This window comes from Oncorhynchus gorbuscha, linkage group LG11, assembly GCF_021184085.1.
Source record: "Oncorhynchus gorbuscha isolate QuinsamMale2020 ecotype Even-year linkage group LG11, OgorEven_v1.0, whole genome shotgun sequence".
NCBI classification, from domain to species: domain Eukaryota; kingdom Metazoa; phylum Chordata; class Actinopteri; order Salmoniformes; family Salmonidae; genus Oncorhynchus; species Oncorhynchus gorbuscha.
This window is the reverse complement of record NC_060183.1, coordinates 37,787,920-37,810,030: the sequence shown is the minus strand read 5'-3', so window position 1 is coordinate 37,810,030 and position 22,111 is coordinate 37,787,920. Positions and strand designations below refer to the sequence as shown.

The following is a 22,111-nucleotide window of genomic DNA, read 5'->3' as shown; positions in this document are numbered from 1 at the left end:
AAAGAGATGAACGTGTGAAGAGTTTGATTCCAAAACTCGATAAACGCCAATTTCTCACATTTGCTTGTGATGAATTCTCATGGGTCCCTGTCTAAAATGAATGCTTGTGGGTCCCTGTCTGAAATGAATGCTCATGGGTCCCTGTCTGAAATGAATGCTCGTGGGTCCCTGTCTGAAATGAATGCTCTTGGGTCCCTGTCTGAAATGAATGTTCATGGGTCCCTGTCTGAAATGAATGTTCATGGGTCCCTGTCTGAAATGAATGCTCTTGGGTCCCTGTCTGAAATGAATGTTCATGGGTCCCTGTCTGAAATTAATGCTCTTGGGTCCCTGTCTGAAATGAATGCTCTTGGGTCCCTGTCTGAAATGAATGTTCATGGGTCCCTGTCTGAAATGAATGCTCTTGGGTCCCTGTCTGAAATGAATGTTCATGGGTCCCTGTCTGAAATGAATGCTCTTGGGTCCCTGTCTGAAATGAATGCTCATGGGTCCCTGTCTGAAATGAATGCTCTTGGGTCCCTGTCTGAAATGAATGTTCATGGGTCCCTGTCATATTTTTTAAACATTGTCGTAAAATGTGTTTTTTTTGCTAAACGCAATATGTGCTTTATCCAAAGCCATCTGTTTAGAGAGTTGGGACATTTAGATGAAACAAAGTGATTATTTGAAAATATATTTATTTATTTATTATGTATCGATACTTTATTGCATGTAACTGTTTAAAACCCAATCTGAATACTTTTTCTATAGCTCTGTAGGCTATATAGATTTTTGCCACAAAACATTGATTATTTGTCTCTCTAAAATAATATTATCTTGCAAAATATAATAAGTTTGGACACACCTACTCATTCTAGGGTTTTTCCTATTTTTTTATACTATTTTCTACATTGTAGAATAATAGTGAAGACATCAAAACTATGAAATAACACATATGGAATCACATGACCCCTCCTGTCTCAGCCTCCAGCATTTATGCTGCAATAGTTTGTGTCGGGGGGCTAGGGTCAGTCTGTTAAATCTGGAGTATTTCTCCTGTCTTATCCAGTGTCCTGTGGGAATTTAAGTATGCGCTCTCTCTAATTCTCTCTCTATTTTTCTTTCTTTCTTTCATTCTTTCTTTCTTTCTCCCTCTCTCTCTGAGGACCATGCTTCAGGACTACCTGGTCTGATGACTCCTTGCTGTCCCCAGTCCACCTGGTATTGCTGCAGCTCCAGTTTCAACTGTTCTGCCTGCGGCTATGGAACCCTGACCTGTTCACCGGACGTGCTACCTGTCCCTGACCTGCTGTTTTCAATTCTTTAGAGACAGCAGGAGCGGTAGAGATACTCTGAATGATCGGCTATGAAAAGTTAACTGACATTAACTCCTGAGGTGCTGACCTGTTGCACCCTCTACAACCACTGTGATTATTATTATTTGATCCTGCTGGTCATCTATGAACGCTTGAACATCTTGGCCATGTTCTGTTATAATCTCCAACCGGCACAGCCAGAAGAGGACTGGCCACCCCTCATTACTCTCTAGGTTATTTCCTAGGTTCCGGCCTTTCTAGGGAGTTTTTCCAAGCCACCGTGCTTCTACACCTACATTGTTTGCTGTTGGGGTTTTAGGCTGGGTTTCTGTACTGCACTTTGTGACATCAGCTGATGTAAGAAGGGCTTTATAAATATATTTGATTGATATAGTAACCCAAAAAGTCTTAACTTCTCAAGGGTAGGGGGCAGCATTTGGAATTTTGGATGAAAAGCATGGCCAAATTAAACTGCCTTCTACTCAGGCCCAGAAGGATATGCATATCATTAGTAGATCTTGATAGAAGACACTCTAAACTTTCCAAAACTGTCAAAATAATGTCTGTGAGTATAACAGAACTGATTTGGCAGGTGAAACCCTGAGAAAAATCCATTCAGGAAGTAAGATTTTTTTGTTGTTGTAGTTTTCTATTCAATGCCATTACAGTATCCATTGACTTAGGACTCAAATTGCAATGCCTTCCACTAGATGTCAACAGTGTTTCGAAATTGTTTCAGGCTTGTATTCTGAAAAATGAGGGAGTAAGAGCAGTCTGAATGAGTGGACCCTGCCGTGTCACAGAGCTTTTTCATGCTCGCGACCGAGAGAGTGCCTTTCTTGTTTACCTTTTATATTGACTACGTTATTGTCCGGTTGAAATATTATAGATTATTTAGGCTACAAACAACCCGAGGCTTGAATGTAAACATCGTTTGACATATTTCTATGAACTTTATGGATACAATTTGGATTTTTTTGTCTGCCTGTTGTGACTACGTTTGAGCCTGTGGATTACTGAAGAAAATACGCAAACAAAATGGTTTTCGGATATAAAGGGAGAATTTATCGAACAAAAGGAACATTTATTGAATAAATGAATGTCTTCAGAGTGCAAACATATGAAGGTCATCAAAGGTAAGTGATTAATTTGATCTCTATTTCTGACTTGTGTAACTCTTCTACTTGGCTGGTTACTGTTTGTAATGATTTGTCTGCTGGGCTATGTTCTCAAATAATTGTAAGGTATGCTTTCGCCGTAAAGCATTTTAAAAATCTGACACCGTGGTTGGATTCACAAGAAGTTCAACTTTAAACCTATGTAAAATAGTTGTATATTTTCTGAATTTTTATAATGAGTATTTCTGTATTTGAATTTGGCGCTCTGCAATCTCACTGGATGTTGGCCAGGTGGGACGCTTTAGCATCCCACATACCCTAGAGAGGTTAAACAAATCAAAATTCTTCAAAGTAGCCTCTCTTTGCCTTGATGACAGCATTCTCTCAACCAGCTTCACCTGGAATGCTTTTCCAACAGTCTTGAAGGAGTTCCCACATATGGTGAGCACTTGTTGGCTGCTTTTCCTTCGCTCTGCGGTCCAACTCATCCCAAACTATCTCAATTGGGTTAAGGTCGGGTGATTGTGGAGGCCAAGTCATCTGATGCAGCAGTCCATCACTCTCCTTCTTGGTCAAATAGCCCTTACACAGCCTGGAGGTGTGTTGGGTCATTGTCCTTTTGAAATACAAATGATAGTCCCACTAAGCGCAAACCAGATGGGATGGCGTGTCGCTGCGGTAGCCATACTGGGTAAGTGTGTCTTGAATTCTAAATAAATCACTGACAGTGTTACCAGCAAATCACCCTCACACCTTCTCCTCCAAATCCAGATAGCAGATGTTCTGAAAGAGCTGCAAAACCTGGACCCGTACAAATCAGCTGGGCTTGACAATCTGGACCCGCTATTTCTGAAACTATCTGCCGCCATTGTCGCAACCCCTATTACCAGCCTGTTCAACCTCTCTTTCATATCGTCTGAGATCCCCAAGGATTGGAAAGCTGCCGCAGTCATCCCCCTCTTCAAAGGGGGAGACACCCTGGACCCAAACTGTTACAGACCTATATCCATCCTGCCCTGCCTATCTAAGGTCTTGAAAGCCAAGTCAACAAACAGGTCACTGACCATCTCGAATCCCACCGTACCTTCTCCGCTGTGCAATCTGGTTTCCGAGCCGGTCACGGGTGCACCTCAGCCACACTCAAGGTACTAAACGATATCATAACCGCCATCGATAAAAGACAGTACTGTGCAGCCGTCTTCATCGACCTCGCCAAGGCTTTCGACTCTGTCAATCACCATATTCTTATCGGCAGACTCAACAGCCTCGGTTTTTCGGATGACTGCCTTGCCTGGTTCACTAATTACTTTGCAGACAGAGTTCAGTGTGTCAAATCGGAGGGCATGCTGTCCGGTCCTCTGGCAGTCTCTATGGGGGTGCCACAGGGTTCAATTCTCGGGCCGACTCTTTTCTCTGTGTATATCAATGATGTTGCTCTTGCTGCGGGCGATTCCCTGATCCACCTCTATGCAGACGACACCATTCTATATACTTTCGGCCCGTCATTGGACACTGTGCTATCTAACCTCCAAACGAGCTTCAATGCCATACAGCACTCCTTCCGTGGCCTCCAACTGCTCTTAAACGCGAGTAAAACCAAATGCATGCTTTTCAACCGATCGCTGCCTGCACCCGCATGCCCGACTAGCATCACCACCCTGGATGGTTCCGACCTTGAATATGTGGACATCTATAAGTACCTAGGTGTCTGGCTAGACTGCAAACTCTCCTTCCAGACCCACATCAAACATCTCCAATCGAAAATCAAATCAAGAGTCGGCTTTCTATTCCGCAACAAAGCCTCCTTCACTCACGCTGCCAAGCTTACCCTAGTAAAACTGACTATCCTACCGATCCTCGACTTCGGCGATGTCATCTACAAAATGGCTTCCAACACTCTACTCAGCAAACTGGATGCAGTCTATCACAGTGCCATCCGTTTTGTCACTAAAGCACCTTATACCACCCACCACTGCGACTTGTATGCTCTAGTCGGCTGGCCCTCACTACATATTCGTCGCCAGATCCACTGGCTCCAGGTCATCTACAAGTCCATGCTAGGTAAAGCTCAGCCTTATCTCAGTTCACTGGTCACGATGGCAACACCCATCCATAGCACGCGCTCCAGCAGGTGTATCTCACTGATCATCCCTAAAGCCAACACATCATTTGGCCGCCTTTCGTTCCAGTACTCTGCTGCCTGTGACTGGAACGAATTGCAAAAATCGCTGAAGTTGGAGACTTTTATCTCCCTCACCAACTTCAAACATCAGCTATCCGAGCAGCTAACCGATCGCTGCAGCTGTACATAGTCTATAGGAAAATAGCCCACCCATTTTCACCTACCTCATTCCCATACTGTTTTTTTATACTGTTTTTATTTATTTCTTTTTCTGCTCTTTTGCACACCAATATCTCTACCTGTACATGACCATCTGATCATTTATCACTCCAGTGTTAATCTGCAAAACTGTATTATTCGCCTACCTCCTCATGCCTTTTGCACACATTGTATATAGACTGCCCATTTTTTTCTACTGTGTTATTGACTTGTTAATTGTTTATTCCATGTGTAACTCTGTGTTGTCTGTTATGCTTTATCTTGGCCAGGTCGCAGTTGCAAATGAGAACTTGTTCTCAACTAGCCTACCTGGTTAAATAAAGGTGAAATAATTTTTTTTTTTTTAATAAAAAACCACACATGCAGAGATCATCTGTTCACCTACTCTGTGTCTCACAAAGACATGGCAGTTGGAATCCAAAATCTCAAATTTGGACTCATTAGACCAAAGGACCGATTTCACCGGTCTTATGTCCATTGCTCGTGTTTCTTGGCCCAAGCAAGTCTCTTCTTATTATTGGTGTCCTTTAGTAGTGGTTTCTTTGCAGCAATTTGAACATGAAGGCCTGATTCACGCAGTCTTCTCTGAACTGTTGATGTTGAGATGTGTTTGTTACTGGGGCTGATAACTGGGGCTGATAACTTTAATGAACTTATCCTCTGCAGCAGAGGTAACTCTGGGTCTTCCTTTCCTGCGGCGGTCCTCATGAGAGACAGTTTCATCATAGCGCTTGATGGTTTTTGCGACTGCACTTGAAGAAACTTTCAAAGTTCTTGAAATTTTCCAGATTGACTGACCTTCATGTCTTAATGTAATGATGGACTGTTGTTTCTCTTTGCTTATATGAGCTGTTCTTGCCATTATATGGGCTTGGTCTTTTACAAAATAGGGCTATCTTCTGTATACCACCCCTACCATGTCACAACACAACTGATTGGCTCAAACGCATTAAAGAAGGAAAGAAATTCAACAAATTAACTTTTAACAAGGCTAATGTTAATTGAAATAAATTCCAGGTGACTACTTCATGAAGCTGGTTGAGAGAATGTGCAAAGCTGTCATCAAGGCAAAGCGGACGGCTACTTTGAAGAATATGAAATATTTGTTATTTCATCATTTTGATGTCTTCACTATTATTATACAATGTAGAAAATAGTAAATATATATGTAAAATAATTGGAATGAGTAGGAGTGTCCAAAGTTTGACTGGTACTGTCTTTTCACAAGCCCTTAAGAAGAAAAAATAAAAGCTCTCTCTTTCACAAAATGTGTTCTTAATTCATTCAAAAAAAAAAAAAAAAAAAAAATGGAAAAATCCATATATGGCATTTTGGAACTCTTAAACTCTTGATATTGACACTACGCACTCATCCTAAACATTCTGACAGGAAGCTCTTGCACAAGCAAAAACACACACACACACTACTTACCATGCCTGCGAAAGGAGTGGGTGCTCCTTGTCCGTCTCCTTGTGTGGCCCGGGTGTGTTGCCGGGGCAGCTCTGTGTTGTCAGGACAGGTCAGGGGGTCTCCTCTGCTCTCTGACTCCTCCTCATACGCTCCCCTCAGAGCCCCCTGCCTACAGACCTGACCTGCTTCCCTCTGTCTCACCTGGAGATGGAGGGAGGGAGGGATTGAGCGAGAGGGAGGGTGGGGGGGAGTGAGAGAGAGAGAGAGAGAGAGAGAGAGGGATGAGGGAGAAACGAGAGAGACAAAGGGAAAGACTGATCATTGAGATTCACGATTCGCGGCCATTGCCGCAACCCCCCCCCCACACACACACACACCACCCACCTAAGCCCATTTTTTAATGCATAAAAAAACATTGCAGCTGCAGTAATACATACTCCCTCTTTGCCCCCTTCCTCTTTTTGTTAAAGCTTCAAACCCCGTGTCTCATCTACACCTCCCCATCTGCACTCAGCTGATACTGTACACACACTCCCTTCCTGTTTCATTCATAACACGCCCGCACACACACACACACTTCTCAGCAGGGGTTAGGGCCTAGTCTTTGTCTGCTGGTGGAGTAAGAGGAGATGAGAGAGCACGGCTAAACTAAAGACGAGACGGTCGGGTCTTATTCATATTTCATGATGCTACGCTTGTTTTTATAGGCTGATACGCACACATACATACACACACACTGACACATACATACATACACACACACACTGACAGATACATACATACACACACACACACTGACAGATACATACATAAACACACAATGACAGACAGATACGCCAACGCACTACACACACATATTCAAAAAAACGCTCCGCTCCAGTTTGGGTGATTTATCTAGCCTAAATTATTCCACTGCCCACTCAAGCCTGTCCTATCTGTCTGTCAGCTCTTCCCCATCCTCTCCTTTCTCTGGCCTCGTCTGCTCCTTTTATTGGAACCATTCGGCCGAGCAGATTTAACTCCTATTCATCATAATCATCAACTATCGTCTATGTATCACAGATTAACCAGGGGAGTCAGTCAGGGTAAAGTTTGACCTGTTAATCCCACTGGTCATCTGCATTAATCCAGCCATGTTCCTAATGTGGTTTCCCTGGAAAACAATCTCCATTCCCATGGATTAGGTCAACTAGGCAGCTACGCCAGGCTGTGCCACGTGGCACGCGGGCAAGGGGAGGGCTGGAGGCCCAGGGAGAGACGCCCAGGAGGATAGGACACATACACAGGTCACACGCCCTCCAGCTCCATGCGTCAAGAGGGCAGATACATTGGGGATTTAACCTCTTGTCGTAAACAACAGCCGTATAGCAGAGGTGAAACCCTACCCAATCCTCCCGCTCTGTCCTGTATGGAATGCCGTTAGGGTCCCCCGTGTGTCAATACCCATCATCAATACCCATCAACCAGGACACTCTTGACTCCTGAAACACTCTCCAGCAGTCTCTCTAGCTGCTCTGCACTGCAGTGTTTTTGACTGGGTGCTGCTGTGCTATAGATAAAACCTTTACATACCACAACTAGGCCACAGGGACACTTTATGGGTTTAACTAGCCACATGCAACGCAACCAACCAACCATCCACCAACCACACACAACACCACTAAAGCAACACCACACCACGGGAACTGTGTGGAGGAGCTATATGAAGGAGCTGTATGGAGGAGCTGTATGAAGGAGCTGTATGGAGGAGCTGTATGGAGGAGCTGTATGGAGGAGCTGTATGGAGGAGATGTATGGAGGAGCTGTATGGAGGAGCTGTATGGAGGAGCTGTATGGAGGAACTGTATGGAGGAGATGTATGGAGGAACTGTATGGAGGAGCTGTATGAAGGAGCTGTATGGAGGAGCTGTATGGAGGAGCTGTATGGAGGAGCTGTATGGAGGAGATGTATAGGTTCAAGGCTGTCGTTAAGGATTGTTGTAAACACTAAACACCCTTGGTTTAGTCACACATGGTGGTTCCCATAAGTGCAGTTTTCCATCAACTGTCATGGCTCTAGCCTAGTTCCAGATCATTGCGACCAGTCATTGTGACTATATGAGTTGGCAAGACAGCACAAGACAGGTGGTCTTCTATGAACGTTTGAGCATTTTGAAGAACGATCTGGCCTTAATGGCCATGTACTTTAATCATCTCCACCCGGCACAGCCAGAAGAGGACTGGGCACCCCTCAGAGCCTGGTTCCTGAGTTTTTTCTAGCCACCATGCCTCTATATCTGCATTGCTTGCTCTCTGGGGTTTTAGGCTCGGTTTTTTTATAAGCAATTTGTGACAACTGCTTTTGAGAAAAGGGCTATATAAATACATTTGGTTATTTACAAACAGATCTGGGTCCAGGCTATAATGGCTCCACTTTATGAAAAAGCTCACTTTGTGTTTACATTTAAACTCACAGTGATACTATCCAGATATGGCCTGGTCGCATGTCACAGTCTCATAACAGGAAGTGACCTCACCCACTCAAGAACCATTATGCGAAACTTCACCAGGAAGTAGATAATAGTCATAATATAACAACAATGGGGGATGGGAGATGTGGGCGGGTCACGGCAACAACTTTCAGTTGAGAACAGAGAGATCCAGTGTCACCTAACCTGTTCGCAGCAGTGTGTGTGTGTGTGTGTGTGTGTGTGTGTGTGTGTGTGTGTGTGTGTGTGTGTGTGTGTGTGTGTGTGTGTGTGTGTGTGTGTGTGTGTGTGTGTGTGTGTGTGTGTGTGTGTGTGTGTGTGTGTGTGTGTGTGTGTGTGTGTGAGATTATGTGCGCGCTAGCATGTGCAAGCATGCGTGCGTTCGTGCACGTGCATGTGCCTTCTTGCCCGCCTGTGAGTGTAATACAAATGGCTCTTCAGCAGTCGGCCCCGTGCAGCCTGTCCTGTCCTCTGCTGCCCGTAGTGAACTCATTAGCCCTACAGACTTGAGGAAAATTAACTGGGTGACAGCCACTTAACCATGGGGATGACTCCACCGAGACGGAAACCACACAGCTATCAAAGAGCCAGCAGCCAGCCTAGGGCTGGGCGATATATTGAATTCATTTGATGAATTCAAAATGAAGTCTCTGTCACTCCTTCTGTGCTGTGTGCACTTGTTCCACCTTCCCACTCGCACACAGACACCAAGCCCATCCCCCTGCCACTCACAACAACAAAGATGAAAGATCACATCTTCCTCCCTGACAACAAGTGGTTTCAACTTGGTATTTGCGTTTGAGGTTTGGTCCAACAGAATCGGTCGATTCCCCCTTCTAACAATACCCTTTTTACGTCTCAACTGACAAAATTGAGAACAGAGCAAACTCCACTACAACGGGAGTATCAATGAACATTATTGTGGAAAATTTATGCTAGCTGTCTAGTCTGTGATTTATAAATGTGCAATGAGCATAAAAAAAGACGGATTTACATAAGGAATTGACAAATCGTTCTCATTTGGAGAAATAAGCATCTTCTTACCCGGGTAGGCCACTTGATTTCAACATCTAAACAAAATGAACAGGCCGTGTTGTTCAAACAGGTGGAGACGGACAGGAGGGTGTATTCATAACAGCTCAACTGTTCTACCTTGTTCTAACTTGGATCTATTTGCTTGTCAACGAGGTAGAACAGTTGAGCTGGTATCAAATCAAATTGATTTGATTTGATAACAGCTCAACTGTTCTACCTTGTTAACAAGCAAATAGATCCAAGTTGACTAGACCTGCGCTGCGACCTGCACCCTGCATGGTTCTGGTTCCATTTGTAACAAAAAAGGGCATCGACAGAGTTGAAAGCCAGATCAGTGATTGTTGCAAAACACAGGTTAAACCATTTTGATCAAATAATGACATTATTTAAACTAAATTACTTGTTGCGGAAGGCTTATATTTCACCTAGGTATAAATGTACAAACCCTGAATTCATTAGATTACTCCTGACTGTTTGAAATTGTGCAACGAAGTGTATTTAGAGAAAACATTTTACAAAATGGAGATATATATCGCAAATCGGCCCATTATTTGGAGAAAATCGAGATATGATTTTCAGAACATATCGCCCAGCCTTTCTCTGTCCGGCCGTCCGTCTGTCCGTATGCGGGAGACCGCCAGACAAGAGAACATGTAATATTGTCGTATTGACAATGCCCTCTCTCCCTTTGTCTTTCGCTTGTTTTTCTTCTTTCAGCCACACACAAAAAAAGGGCAACACACGTGCGCACAGATCTTGTTGGCCTGGGTTACACCCTGGGTGTTTTGCCGACATGACATAGGCCAGATACGATCTAGCAAACGACTAGCCAGGGACAACAGTTGAGTGTGTCAGTATAAGTTGACTGGCACTAGCTGATAAGATAAAGTTCATTTAGGCCCTTCCCTTGCTCTGCCCTGTGAGCCTGTGGCTGAGCGTGTGACACAGCAGCGGCAGTTGGGTCCCCTGGAAGAAGGGTCTCTATCTGTGCTGCTCCGCTATAGGCTAATCATCTTAGAGCACGGTGCTCCACAACACACGCACACACACACACACTTGACTTCTCTCAACAGCCGTCGCAGAATACACCAGACACGGACCTAGTACTAATCGCTCACGGTGCGCGTTCTATACGTTCAGAGCCCATTGAATCCCGTTAAATGTTCAGCTGGTTGTACAGTCGTGGCCAAAAGTTTTCAGAATGACACAAATATTCATTTCCACGAAGTTTGCTGCTTCAGTGTCTTTAGATATTTCTATCAGATGTTACTATGGAATACTGAAGTATAATTACAAGCATTTCATAGGTGTCAAAGGCTTTTATTGACAATTACATGAAGTTAACTTCTTCGAGATAGGGGGCGCTCTTTTAATTTTTGGATTTAAAATGTTCCTGTTTTAAACAAGATATTTTGTCACGAAAAGATGCTCGACTATGCATGTAATTGACAGCTTTGGAAAGAAAAAACTCTGACGTTTCCAAATCTGCAAAGATATTATCTGTGAGTGCCCCAGAACTAATGCTACAGGCGAAACCAAGATGAAATTTCATACAGGAAATGCCCCAGATTCTGAAGGCGCTTGTGTTCCAATGTCTCCTTATATGGCTGTGAATGTGCCAGGAATGAGCCTGCACTTTCCGTCGTTTCCCCAAGGTGTCTGCAGCATTGTGACGTATGTGTAGGCATATCATTGGAAGATTGACCATAAGAGACTACATTTACCAGGTGTCCGCCCGGTGTCCTGCGTCGAAATGATTGCGTAATCTCCAGGTCCATGCGCGCTCCATTTCTTCAGAGGAGAAACCAAACTGCCACGAATGATTTATCATCGATAGATATGTGAAAAACACCTTGAGGATTGATTCTAAACAATGGTTGCCATGTTTCTGTCGATATTATGGAGTTAATTTGGGAAAAAGTTAGTGTTGTAATGACTTAATTTTCGGGTTTTTTCTTACCCAAACGTGATGAACAAAACGGAGCGATTTGTCTACACAAATAATCTTTTTGTAAAAACTGAACATTTGCTATCTAACTGAGTCTCCTCATTGAAAACATCTGAAGGTCTTCAAAGGTAAATTATTTTATTTGAATGCTTTTCTTGTTTTTGTGAAAATGTTGCATGCTGAATGCCAGGCTTAATGCTATGCTAGGCTATCAATACTCTTACACAAATGCTTATTTAGCTATGGTTCAAAAGCATATTTTGAAAATCTGAGATGACAGTGTTGTTAACAAAAGGCTAAGCTTGAGAGCAAATATATTTATTTCATTTCATTTGCGATTTTCATGAATAGTTAACGTTGCGTTATGGTAATGAGCTTGAGGCTATAAATAGGATCCTCGGATACGGGATTGCTCGTCACAACAGGTTAATGTAAAGAGTCAATATTTACAGTGTTGACCCTTCTTTTTCAAGACCTCTGCAATCTGACCTGGCATGCTGTCAATTAACTTCTGGGCCATATCCTGTCTGATGGCAGCTCATTCTTGCATAATCAATGCTTGGAGTTTGTCAGAATATGTTTGTGCACCCGACTCTTGAGGATTGACCGCAAGTTCTCAATGGGATTAAATTCTGGGGAGTTTCCTGGCCATGGACCCAAAATATCCATGTTTTGTTCCCTGAGCCACTTAGTTATCACTTTTGCCTTATGGCAAGGTGCTCCATCATGCTGGAAAAGGCATTGTTCGTCACCAAACTGTTCCTGGATGGTTGGGAGAAGTTGCTCTCGGAGGATGTGTTGGTACCATTCTTTATTCAAGGCTGTGTTCTTAGGCAAAATTGTGAGTGAGCCCACTCTCTTGTCTGAGAAGCAACCCCACACATGAATGGTCTCAGGATGCTTTACTGATGGCATGACACAGGACTGATGGTAGCGCTCACCTTGTCTTCTCCAGACAAGCTTTTTTTCCGGATGTCCCAAACAATCGGAAAGGGGATTCATCAGAGAAAATGACTTTACCCCAGTTCTCAGCAGTCCAATCCCTGTACCTTTTGCAGAATATCAGTCTGTCCCTGATGTTTTTCCTGGAGAGAAGTGGCTTCTTTGCTGCCCTTCTTCACACCAGGCCATCCTCCAAAAGTCTTCGCCTCACTGTGCGTGCAGATGCACTCACACCTGCCTGCTGCCATTCCTGAGCAAGCTCTGTATTGGTGGTGCCCCGATCCCACAGCTGAATCAACTTTAGGAGACGGTTCTGGCACTTGCTGGACTTTCTTGGGCGCCCTGAAGCCTTCCTCACAACAATTGAACCACTCTCTTTGAAGTTATTGATGATCGGATAAATGGTTGATTTCGGTGCAATCTTACTGGCAGCAATATCCTTGCCTGTGAAGCCCTTTTTGTACAAAGCAATGATGACGGCATGTGTTTCCTTGCAGGTAACCATGGTTGGCAGAGGAATAACAATGATTCCAAGCACCACCCTCCTTTTGAAGCTTCCAGTCTGTTATTCGAACTCAATCAGCATGTCAGAGTGATATCCAGCCTTGTCCTTGTCAACACTCGCACCTGTGTTCATGAGAGAATCACTGACATGATGTCAGCCGGTCCTTTTGTGGCATGCCTGATATGCAGTGGAAATGTTTTTTTTGTGGATTCAGTTCATTTGCATGGCAAAGAGGGACTTTGCAATTAATTGCAATTCATCTGATCACTCTACATACCATTCTGGAGTATATGCAAGTTTCCATCATACAAACTGAGGCAGCAGACTTTGTGAAAATTAATATTTGTGTCATTCTCAAAAGTTTTGGCCAAGACTGTATAGCACAAGTTTTTACTGATAAGCCTAGACTAGCAGGCCAGTTAGTCACCCAGTGATCTAAACCAACTCAATTAACCCCATTAATCACACACCAGAGATGATAGTTAACGCAGCCCCTCAGAACAGAACACACACACACACACACACACATAGAACAAGTGGGCTCCCTCTGCAGAGGATAATGGAGTGGGACTGCAGACAGACAGCGTGGTTCGGTTCTACGTCATCACATCAACAGCAAGCCAATGGAGCCAATGAGACGAGACTGATTTGGTTGTGTAGGCCTCACTCCCCAGTCAACATCTCACAAGGCCGAGCAGCGTACAGACAGAATAGTGTAGGACCCCTAGAAGGGCTTTGATTTGTTCAGAAAGGAGCGGAGCGGAGCAGAGCAGAGAGGAGACATTAACATGGGAACAGATGTGCGAGGCTGTATTTAACCTAAGTGTTTCTGGATGAGAGCACTGACACAGTAAAAGCCTTGTTGGGTAGAGGAGATGGTTTAAAAAGACAGACGCCTGCTGTGACCGACTGGCTTGCCTTCCCCGAAAACAAAAAAACTCTCTGCCCCCCCCCCCCCCATCTTTTCTTCTTCTCCTCTCCTTGCTGCTGTGACCGACTGGCTTGCCTTCCCCGAAAACAAAAAAACTCTCTGCCCCCCCCTCAGAGCAGAGATGTGCTGGTGCCAACAACACCTCCTTTCCTCCATCTCCCACTCTCCTTTACTTCTTTCTCTGACTCGAGTCAGGTTCAAGGATGGACTTTTTCTGGCATAGACAAACTACATCACTGCCTACATCATTACTTTAACCGAAATAAAATACGAAGAAAAATGAGCTATTGAGATGTGGATCGTGGAGGTTATTTTTAACGAGATCATTTGGCAAGTGGCTAGTTTGCAACAACTACCAGTGCAAAGTTTTTTTTTGCCTGCAAACATTGGTTTTGAATCGCAACGTCCTGGCATGTCTGCCTCATGATTTGTTGGGAGAGTTGTCTGTCTGAAGCGGACCTACCCCCGGGAACAATTTATTTTCCAATATCGAAGTTGCCAAAAGAGGTCCATCACTGAAACCAGACCCTGGTCACTGTTGAATAGGGTCGGCTTTTTCGAGACTACTCCAAGAGAGGATCCCATCATTACAGAAGAATGAAGAGGTGGTGGCTGTGAGGCTCCCAAGCAGCACTCCTCTGATTAATGACTGAAATATTAAAAAGAGAGACAGAGAAAGGAACTGAGAGAGAGAGGATAGAGAAGGAGCCACAGACAGAAAGTGAGAGAGAGAGATAGGAGAGAGAGAAGGAGCGAGAGAGAGAGAGAGAGAGAGAGGGGGGGGGGGGGATCTGTCAGTCAATGAGAAGCTGGCTCTGTACACAGCGCCTCGGGCTGCAATCCTACCGCTGCAAACAATTACAGGCTCACCTGCGACTGAGAGGAACATGGAAGCCAATCTCCCACCCAGCTGGAGGGGGATAAGCACTCTCTAACAGGGTACTGCCACTTAGAACGTAAACACACACACACACGCGCACACACACAGACATAAACCCTTTCCTCTTAACACCGCAACAGAAAACTAAGGAGTCAGAATGGAATAGCAGTTAGGCCTAACTACCATTGCTGCTCATTATTTTGTCACTCTAAAGTATAGTTTAATTACAAACAAAAGCAAGGACTCACTGTACATTTTTTATTTGACTGGAAACAAAGGTTGAGAAATGAGTGATCCACTTTTACTGATAGAATTAGCATGTAATGTAGTAAGGAAGGATTAGTCATACAAAATAACTTATCTAGTATTAGTATTAGAATGTCTGTAATCTAGCATTACAGTGTTAGTCATACGGTCTGGTCCATAATTGTTGGCACCCCTTGAGCAAAAAAGACTGGGCTATACTACTGTATGCTAATTTCCAGGGAGAAAATCTATTATGGCAAACCAATAGAATTGCTCAGAGAAAGAGATTTTGTTTATCAAGTAATAAAAAACGTTTTTTTAAAGATAGGGGTCAGAATTATTGGCACCCCTGTTTTCAATACTCCAGCACCCTCCCCTTCCGAGGATAACGACACTGAGCCTTTTTCTAAAACGTTTGATAAGATTGGGGTTGTTGTCTTGCTGGATTGATCCACTTGCGGCCAGGCAGAGGCAACCAGGTTTTTGACTAAAATGTCCTGGTACTTGGTATAGTTCATGTTGCCGTTAACTTTAACAAGGCCCCCAGGACCAGTGGAAGCAAAATATCCCCATAACATTAACGATTCACCATCATATGTCAGCTCATCTTGCGAGACCACAGCCCGACAGCCCAGCTCACCGCAGCCAGAAATCACACTGAAACAGTGCAGAACCACACCAGGTATGCACTCCGCACACTAATATTCCATTCAAACCAAGACTAGAACCCTCCATTTACCATGCCGACAAATTTGTAGCCCGCTTTTTCTTTATATCTGAAAGGTACTGACAGTATCAAAGCCGACACTTTTATTTCTGCCAAGCGAGGTATTCATGATTGCGGTATTATGTTTAAGTCCCGCCAAAGCCTCAGTATGAAACGTTGCCTTTTATCTTACCGGCTTTTAAATCATGAATGCTCTATTGTCCAACATCAAACTTGTCCCTGTCAATCACAAAGCTTCACAGAAATGCTTTTAATGCATTTATTCTCAGAATGTAAATGTACGTAGTTCTGTCCTTCAGCTGTTCTTGCCTATTGTTCATTTGGCCTGGGGGGAACGCATGTCATTTAATCTTTTATTCTCGACTTTGACAAGTAGGCTAAATATTTAACGGCTCTTATATTTAGCTAATAAACGACGTGTTAATCATATGCAATCGTTTCTTTACTTAAACTACTATTCTTTCTTTAGCCAAAGCAAATGGTGGGGAGTTTGAAAGGGGAGAAAGCGTGCGATGCTCTGATCCCATTGGCTGGTGATGATATATTTAACGCAGTATTAGGCCTAATATTTAGACCACGAATGATGGGTTAATACGAATGAGCTTCTTCCGCTATATATATAATCTCTCTTTTCCAGATGTGGCTGTGCGCAATTACGCAAGCCTTGGAGTCACGAAAGCTATAGGTTACAATATCTTGTTGGGCATTTATCTTGAGCATGTTTTGCTACTGATTAGTCCTCTTTAGATAACCGTCTGCTGATACTATAAAAATATCAGTTGGCGAGGACGTTTGCTAGGAAGGTACCAACGTGCATGATACACTATACAAAAGTATGTGGACACCCCTTCAAATGAGTGAATTCGGCTATTTAAGTCACACTCATTGCTGACAGGTGTATAAAATTGAGCACACAGCCGTGCAATCTCCGTAGACAAACATTAGCAGTAGAATGGCCTTACCGAAAGAGCTCAGTGACTTTCAACGTGGCAACACGTCATAGGATGCCACCTTTCCAACAGTTCTGTTCATAATATTACAGCCCTCCTAGAGCTGTCCCGGTCAACTGTAAGTGGGAGCGGCAGGTAGCCTAGTGGTTAGAGCGTTGGGCCAGTAATCAAAAGGTTGCTGAATTGAATCCCTGAGCTGACAAGGTCAACTCTGTTGTTCTGCCCCTGAACAATGCAGTTAACCTACTGTTCTCCAGTAGGCCGTCATAGTAAAATTAAGTTAAATAAAAAAGTGCTGTTATTGTGAGGTGGAAATGTCAAGGAGCAGTGGAAACGCGTTCTCTGGAGTGATGAATCACACACCATCTGGCATTCGACAGACAAATCTGGGTTTGACGGATGCCAGGAGCTACCTGCCCCAATGCATAATGGCAACTGTAAAGTTTGGTGGAGAAAGAATAATGGTCTGGGTGTGTTCACTGCTCCACAGTCCAATGGCGACGAGCTTTACACCACTCCAGCCGACGCTTGGCATTGCGCATGGTGATCTTAGGCTTGTGTGCGGCTGCTCGACCACGGAAACCCATTTCATGAAGCTCCCGACTAGCAGTTCTTGTGCTGACATGGCTTCCAGAAGCAATTTGGAACTCGGTAGTGAGTGTTGCAACCGAGGACAGACAATATTAATGCTCTATGCGCTTCAGCACTCTGAGGTCCCATTGCGTGGCCTACCACTTCGCGGTTGAGCCGTTGTTGCTCCTAGACATTTCCACTTCACAATAAAAGCACCGTGACAGCTCCAGCAGGGCAGAAATTTGACGAACAGACTTATTGGAAAGGTGGCATCCTATGACGTTGCCATGCTGAAAGTTACCGAGCTCTTCAGTAAGGCCATTCTACTGCCAATGTTTGTCTATGGAGATTACATGGCTGTGTGCTCGATTTTATGCACCTGTCAGCAATGGGTATGGCTGAAATAGCCAAATTCACTAATTTGAAGGGGTGTCCACATACTTTTGTATATATAGTGTATTTCAACGCTATTTCTGACCATAGTGTTTACTTGTTCATTTAGTCAAATGCTGCTAAGATACCAGCTCACCGGAATGTCTGCTCGTGTGCCGGTCAAATCAATACTAACCTCTGTGTATAAATTCATGTTATTGATACTTTATTTCTGGCATCTTTTGTTTACTACTAGGCCTCACCATCTGTCAAAACAGATGCTGTTGCTACGTAACACACACACAAACTCGGCACCCACACACACACACACAGAGGGAGAGAGAGACAACTAATGATACTCGGAGACACTCTCCAGGAGGTCTTGTAGTTCCAACAGAACAAGAGATCCAAACAAGACAGGCGATTCCACGCCAGCGGGAGCGGAAAATATTCATGGTGTCGCAGATTGCGCTGGCTATTCTCACTAGGGATGTGACAAATAGGGGAAAAAATCTTTGCGTTTAAATTGTACTTTAAAAAACAAAAATGTTTTTTTAAAGTTTTTCTATTAAAACGATAAGAAAAATGCACAAAATTGTGAATTCGCACTGCTGCCAGCAATGGTTTGGGTCCCTTTCAGCTGGTCAAGCATTGCACATACTGTACCGTATGCTACCACTGTGCCTCAATACCACCTCGCAAAGTTAGTGTTGTAGAGCTCTCTGTACTTCAACATACTGGGGAAGAAATCATCAACGACCACTCTCATCCAGCCAATTGCCTCCTTCTGCCCAATACCCTCTGGTAGGCGTTACAGGCCATTAACGTTCAGGATCCCAGTTTCGTTTCCACTTTTAACGTTTAAATGTTCACCCCCCTAATTCTCACATATGAACTTCATTGGGAGGAAGGATGTTTAACAATACATATGGAATCAAGATATACGCCATATTTTAAAACACACTATCAGGAGGACAATGACACCGAGGTGTTGTCTGTATCATGTACGGTTCACGGATCATTAAGTCTTACAGGAGGCATGTATAGGTCTAAAAAGGGCCTAAAATCGGGCACTTTCATCATGATTTTCCAAAAAATGGTTTGTGATTCAGATGTTTAAAAGAACTCCAAACATTCTTCCTCCCAAATAAGTTTCTATCTGAGAATTGCCCAAATATTTTCCTGTGTGTGTGTGTGTGCGTGCGTGCGTGCGTGTAACCCTGTTTAAATTCTCTCCATATACTGCCGTGCTCTTGAAGTCAGGAGATGCATTCTCTATGTAAACATCCACGAGTTGATTCTACTGCTGCCCCGTCTGTGTTTCTGCTTCTCTCTCTGCAGGGACCCAGGACGTCCATGACGGACGGAGAGAAAGAGAGACATGCAAGCTATTCTTTCCAGCCCCTCTTCTTGGAAGACAAAAGGAAGCTTGTAAAAATAATAATAATAATACATTTCTTTATTGTTAAAAACCAGCAGCCCGTTTTAGGCCTTTCAGCTGAAAGAGAATAGCAGAAATAATACCATCATGTACTTTAAAATGTTCCTTTCACAATACCTAAAAGGAAATAGGCCTAGCATGTGACAATGTTTAGCGATATAGGGTTTTATAGGCCTAGGGACATGAGAAAATGTGGGTTTCATGAACAGTCTCCTGAACCATGCTGGTGTAGGTGCAGAGAGATGACAAGACCTCTTCTGATCACTGGAGGAAGAGGAACTAAAGCAAGTTCTCTTTCTCTTCAACACACGCACCCACAAACAGCACAGCTGAAACATCTTCTCTCATCAACAGTTTTCTATAGACCAGAGGCATTCAGAGTACAGCCTTTTTTTTGTCACATCTTCAAGGCCAAGCTGACTTCAGTTGAAACAGGAAGAGCACTCTCCATCCTCTTCCTTTTCCTACATCAGCAGGAAAGAAGTAGAGTGGGACCCTAAAACACTTATGCACCAGAACAGCTCGGGCTAATATGCCTTCTCTACGGCAAAACAAAACAAACAAAAATCCAGCGAATAGTTTTGAAAGTCATGACCTGTAGGTTTTTTTGAACATTGATGTTCCGATGCGCTCATTGGGAGCCAAGTGGGTACCGGAACGCAGTGGTAGAAATGCGGTTGCACAGATTCCGTACGGTAGCGGTCTCGATGAAGAGTGGTGGGTCCTATATAGAACGCAGGAAGGACGCCAGGTAGGAAAGGATCATGATGCTGTGTAGAACAGAGCCATCAGCCAGCCAGTCCCACTGAGCCGCCATACACTACAGTGGGTTTGTATGGAAATCAGCCTGACCTCTCTGTGCCTCCTACTCTCCTCTGTTTTATACCACTCTGCATTACCAAGAATTTGAGCTGTATGGTTTGTGTCACTTTGCAATCATTGTTTTTTGCTTGACACATTTTAAAGTCACAACTTCTGTTGCCATGGAATTGCCCTTTAGTTTCTGACATGGACGTTGCATCCATTGACATTGCTCCCACCACCACTCCCCCTTCTTGATAAAGCAAAAGCCAGAAAGCAATTTTATGATACACACACAGGTCAGGTAGACAGTATTAACGATTTGGCAGTGTGTAGAAAGTGCTGATGTTGCCTTTGGAGGCCAGGGAAAGGCCTAACGTCGATGAGAGCATAACACTATTGCCAATAACCAAGATGAAGGAGAGAAGGAGGAGGAGGTGGAAGGAGAGGAGGGTCATTCCTGTTGACTGCAGGTCAAGTCCTGGAGGACGAGTGTGGCGGTCACTGGATAACAAGAATGTGTGTGTGTGTGTGTGTGTGTGTGTGTGTGTGTGTGTGTGTGTGTGTGTGTGTGTGTGTGTGTGTGTGTGTGTGTGTGTGTGTGTGTGTGTGTGTGTGTGTGTGTGTGTGTGTGTATATATATATAGCAGACAGAGCCTCTCAGAGCCTAATGAAACAGAATCACTTTAGCTGCGTGATTGAGTGATTGAGTGAGTGAGATTTTGACCAAGTGTCTAATTCACAACACTGAGTGACCTACACACACACAATATTAACAGATCCAGACAAAGGGCAGTGGTTGGCTCTGTGCTCCAGACTCCATTCAGGACCTCTAAGAGCTTAATAAGAGGGAGAGAGAGGGTGAGGGAGAGAGAGGACGAGGGAGAGAGAGAGAGAGGGCGATGAAGAGGAAAAGAGAGAGTGTGAGGGAGAGAGAGATGAAGAAGGAGAGAGAGAGAGAGGGTGATGAAGAGGGAGAGAGAGTGTGAGGGAGGGAGAGGACGAGGGAGAGAGAGGGTGATGAAGAGGGAGAGAGAGGGTGATGAAGAGGGAGAGAGAGTGTGGGGGAGGACGAGGGAGAGAGAGGACGAGGGAGAGAGAGAGAGAGGGCGATGAAGAGGGAGAGAGAGTGTGAGGGAGGGAGAGGACGAGGGAGAGAGAGAGAGAGGGTGATGAAGAGGGAGAGAGAGAGAGAGAGAGAGAGTGCGAGGGAGAGAGAGTGTGAGGGAGAGAGAGGACGAGGGAGAGAGAGAGGGCGATGAAGAGGGAGAGAGAGTGTGAAGGAGAGAGGACGAGGGAGAGAGAGTGTGAGGGAGGGAGAGAGAGAGAGGGCGATGAAGAGGGAGAGAGAGTGTGAGGGAGGGAGAGAGAGGACGAGGGAGAGAGAGAGAGAGGGTGATGAAAAGGGAGGGAGGGAGAGAGAGAGAGGGCGAGGGAGAGAGAGAGAGAGGGTGATGATGAGGGAGAGAGAGTGTGAGGGAGGGAGAGAGAGGACGAGGGAGAGAGAGGGAGGGAGATGAAGAGGGAGAGAGAGAGGGCGATGAAGAGGGAGAGAGAGTGTGAGGGAGGGAGAGAGAGAGAGATGAAGAAGGAGAGCGAGGGAGAGGAAGAGAGAAGATGGTGCAACACAAACCTAATTAAACACACGACTGCAGTAATGGCTGCAGTGTTATTTGTGCCTTCTTGCTCCACAAGGACATTTCAGACAGGAAACACACAAGCGCTCCCACACACAGGCCGAGAGAGAGACAGGAAGCAACAACACAGAAAGAATGTGATTAGTCTGACGAGTCCACAAAAGGGCTGGGAATTGCCAGGGACTTCATAATACGATACTTAGGTGCCAATACGATTCCCGCGATTCTATATTGTTATTATTTTACTGCTACTCTTTAATTACTTGTTACTTTTATTTCTGATTCTTATCTGTATTTATTTAATTTACTGCATTGTTGGTTAGGGGCTCGTAAGTAAGCATTTCACTGTAAGTTCTACTACACCTGTTGTGACTAATACACATGTAACTCATTTGTTTTGATTTGATATATGTATTGAGATTCAATACTGTGATTGTATTGCAATTCAATGTTCCAAATATATTGTTCACCATATTTCCTGCCGCAGAGGG

General features: G+C 44.3%; 1 protein-coding gene across 2 annotated transcripts in view; it reads right to left on the bottom strand.

Moving 5' to 3' along the window:
* Positions 1-22,111, bottom strand: part of LOC124048585 (spermatid perinuclear RNA binding protein) — a 137,899-nt gene that overhangs the window by 57,439 nt on the left and 58,349 nt on the right. For both annotated transcript variants that reach the window (XM_046369523.1, XM_046369522.1), the window contains one exon: positions 6,186-6,365. In XM_046369523.1, coding sequence (XP_046225479.1) covers positions 6,186-6,188 — 3 coding nt within the window. In that variant the 5' untranslated portion in view covers positions 6,189-6,365. The remainder of the gene's footprint in view (positions 1-6,185; positions 6,366-22,111) is intronic.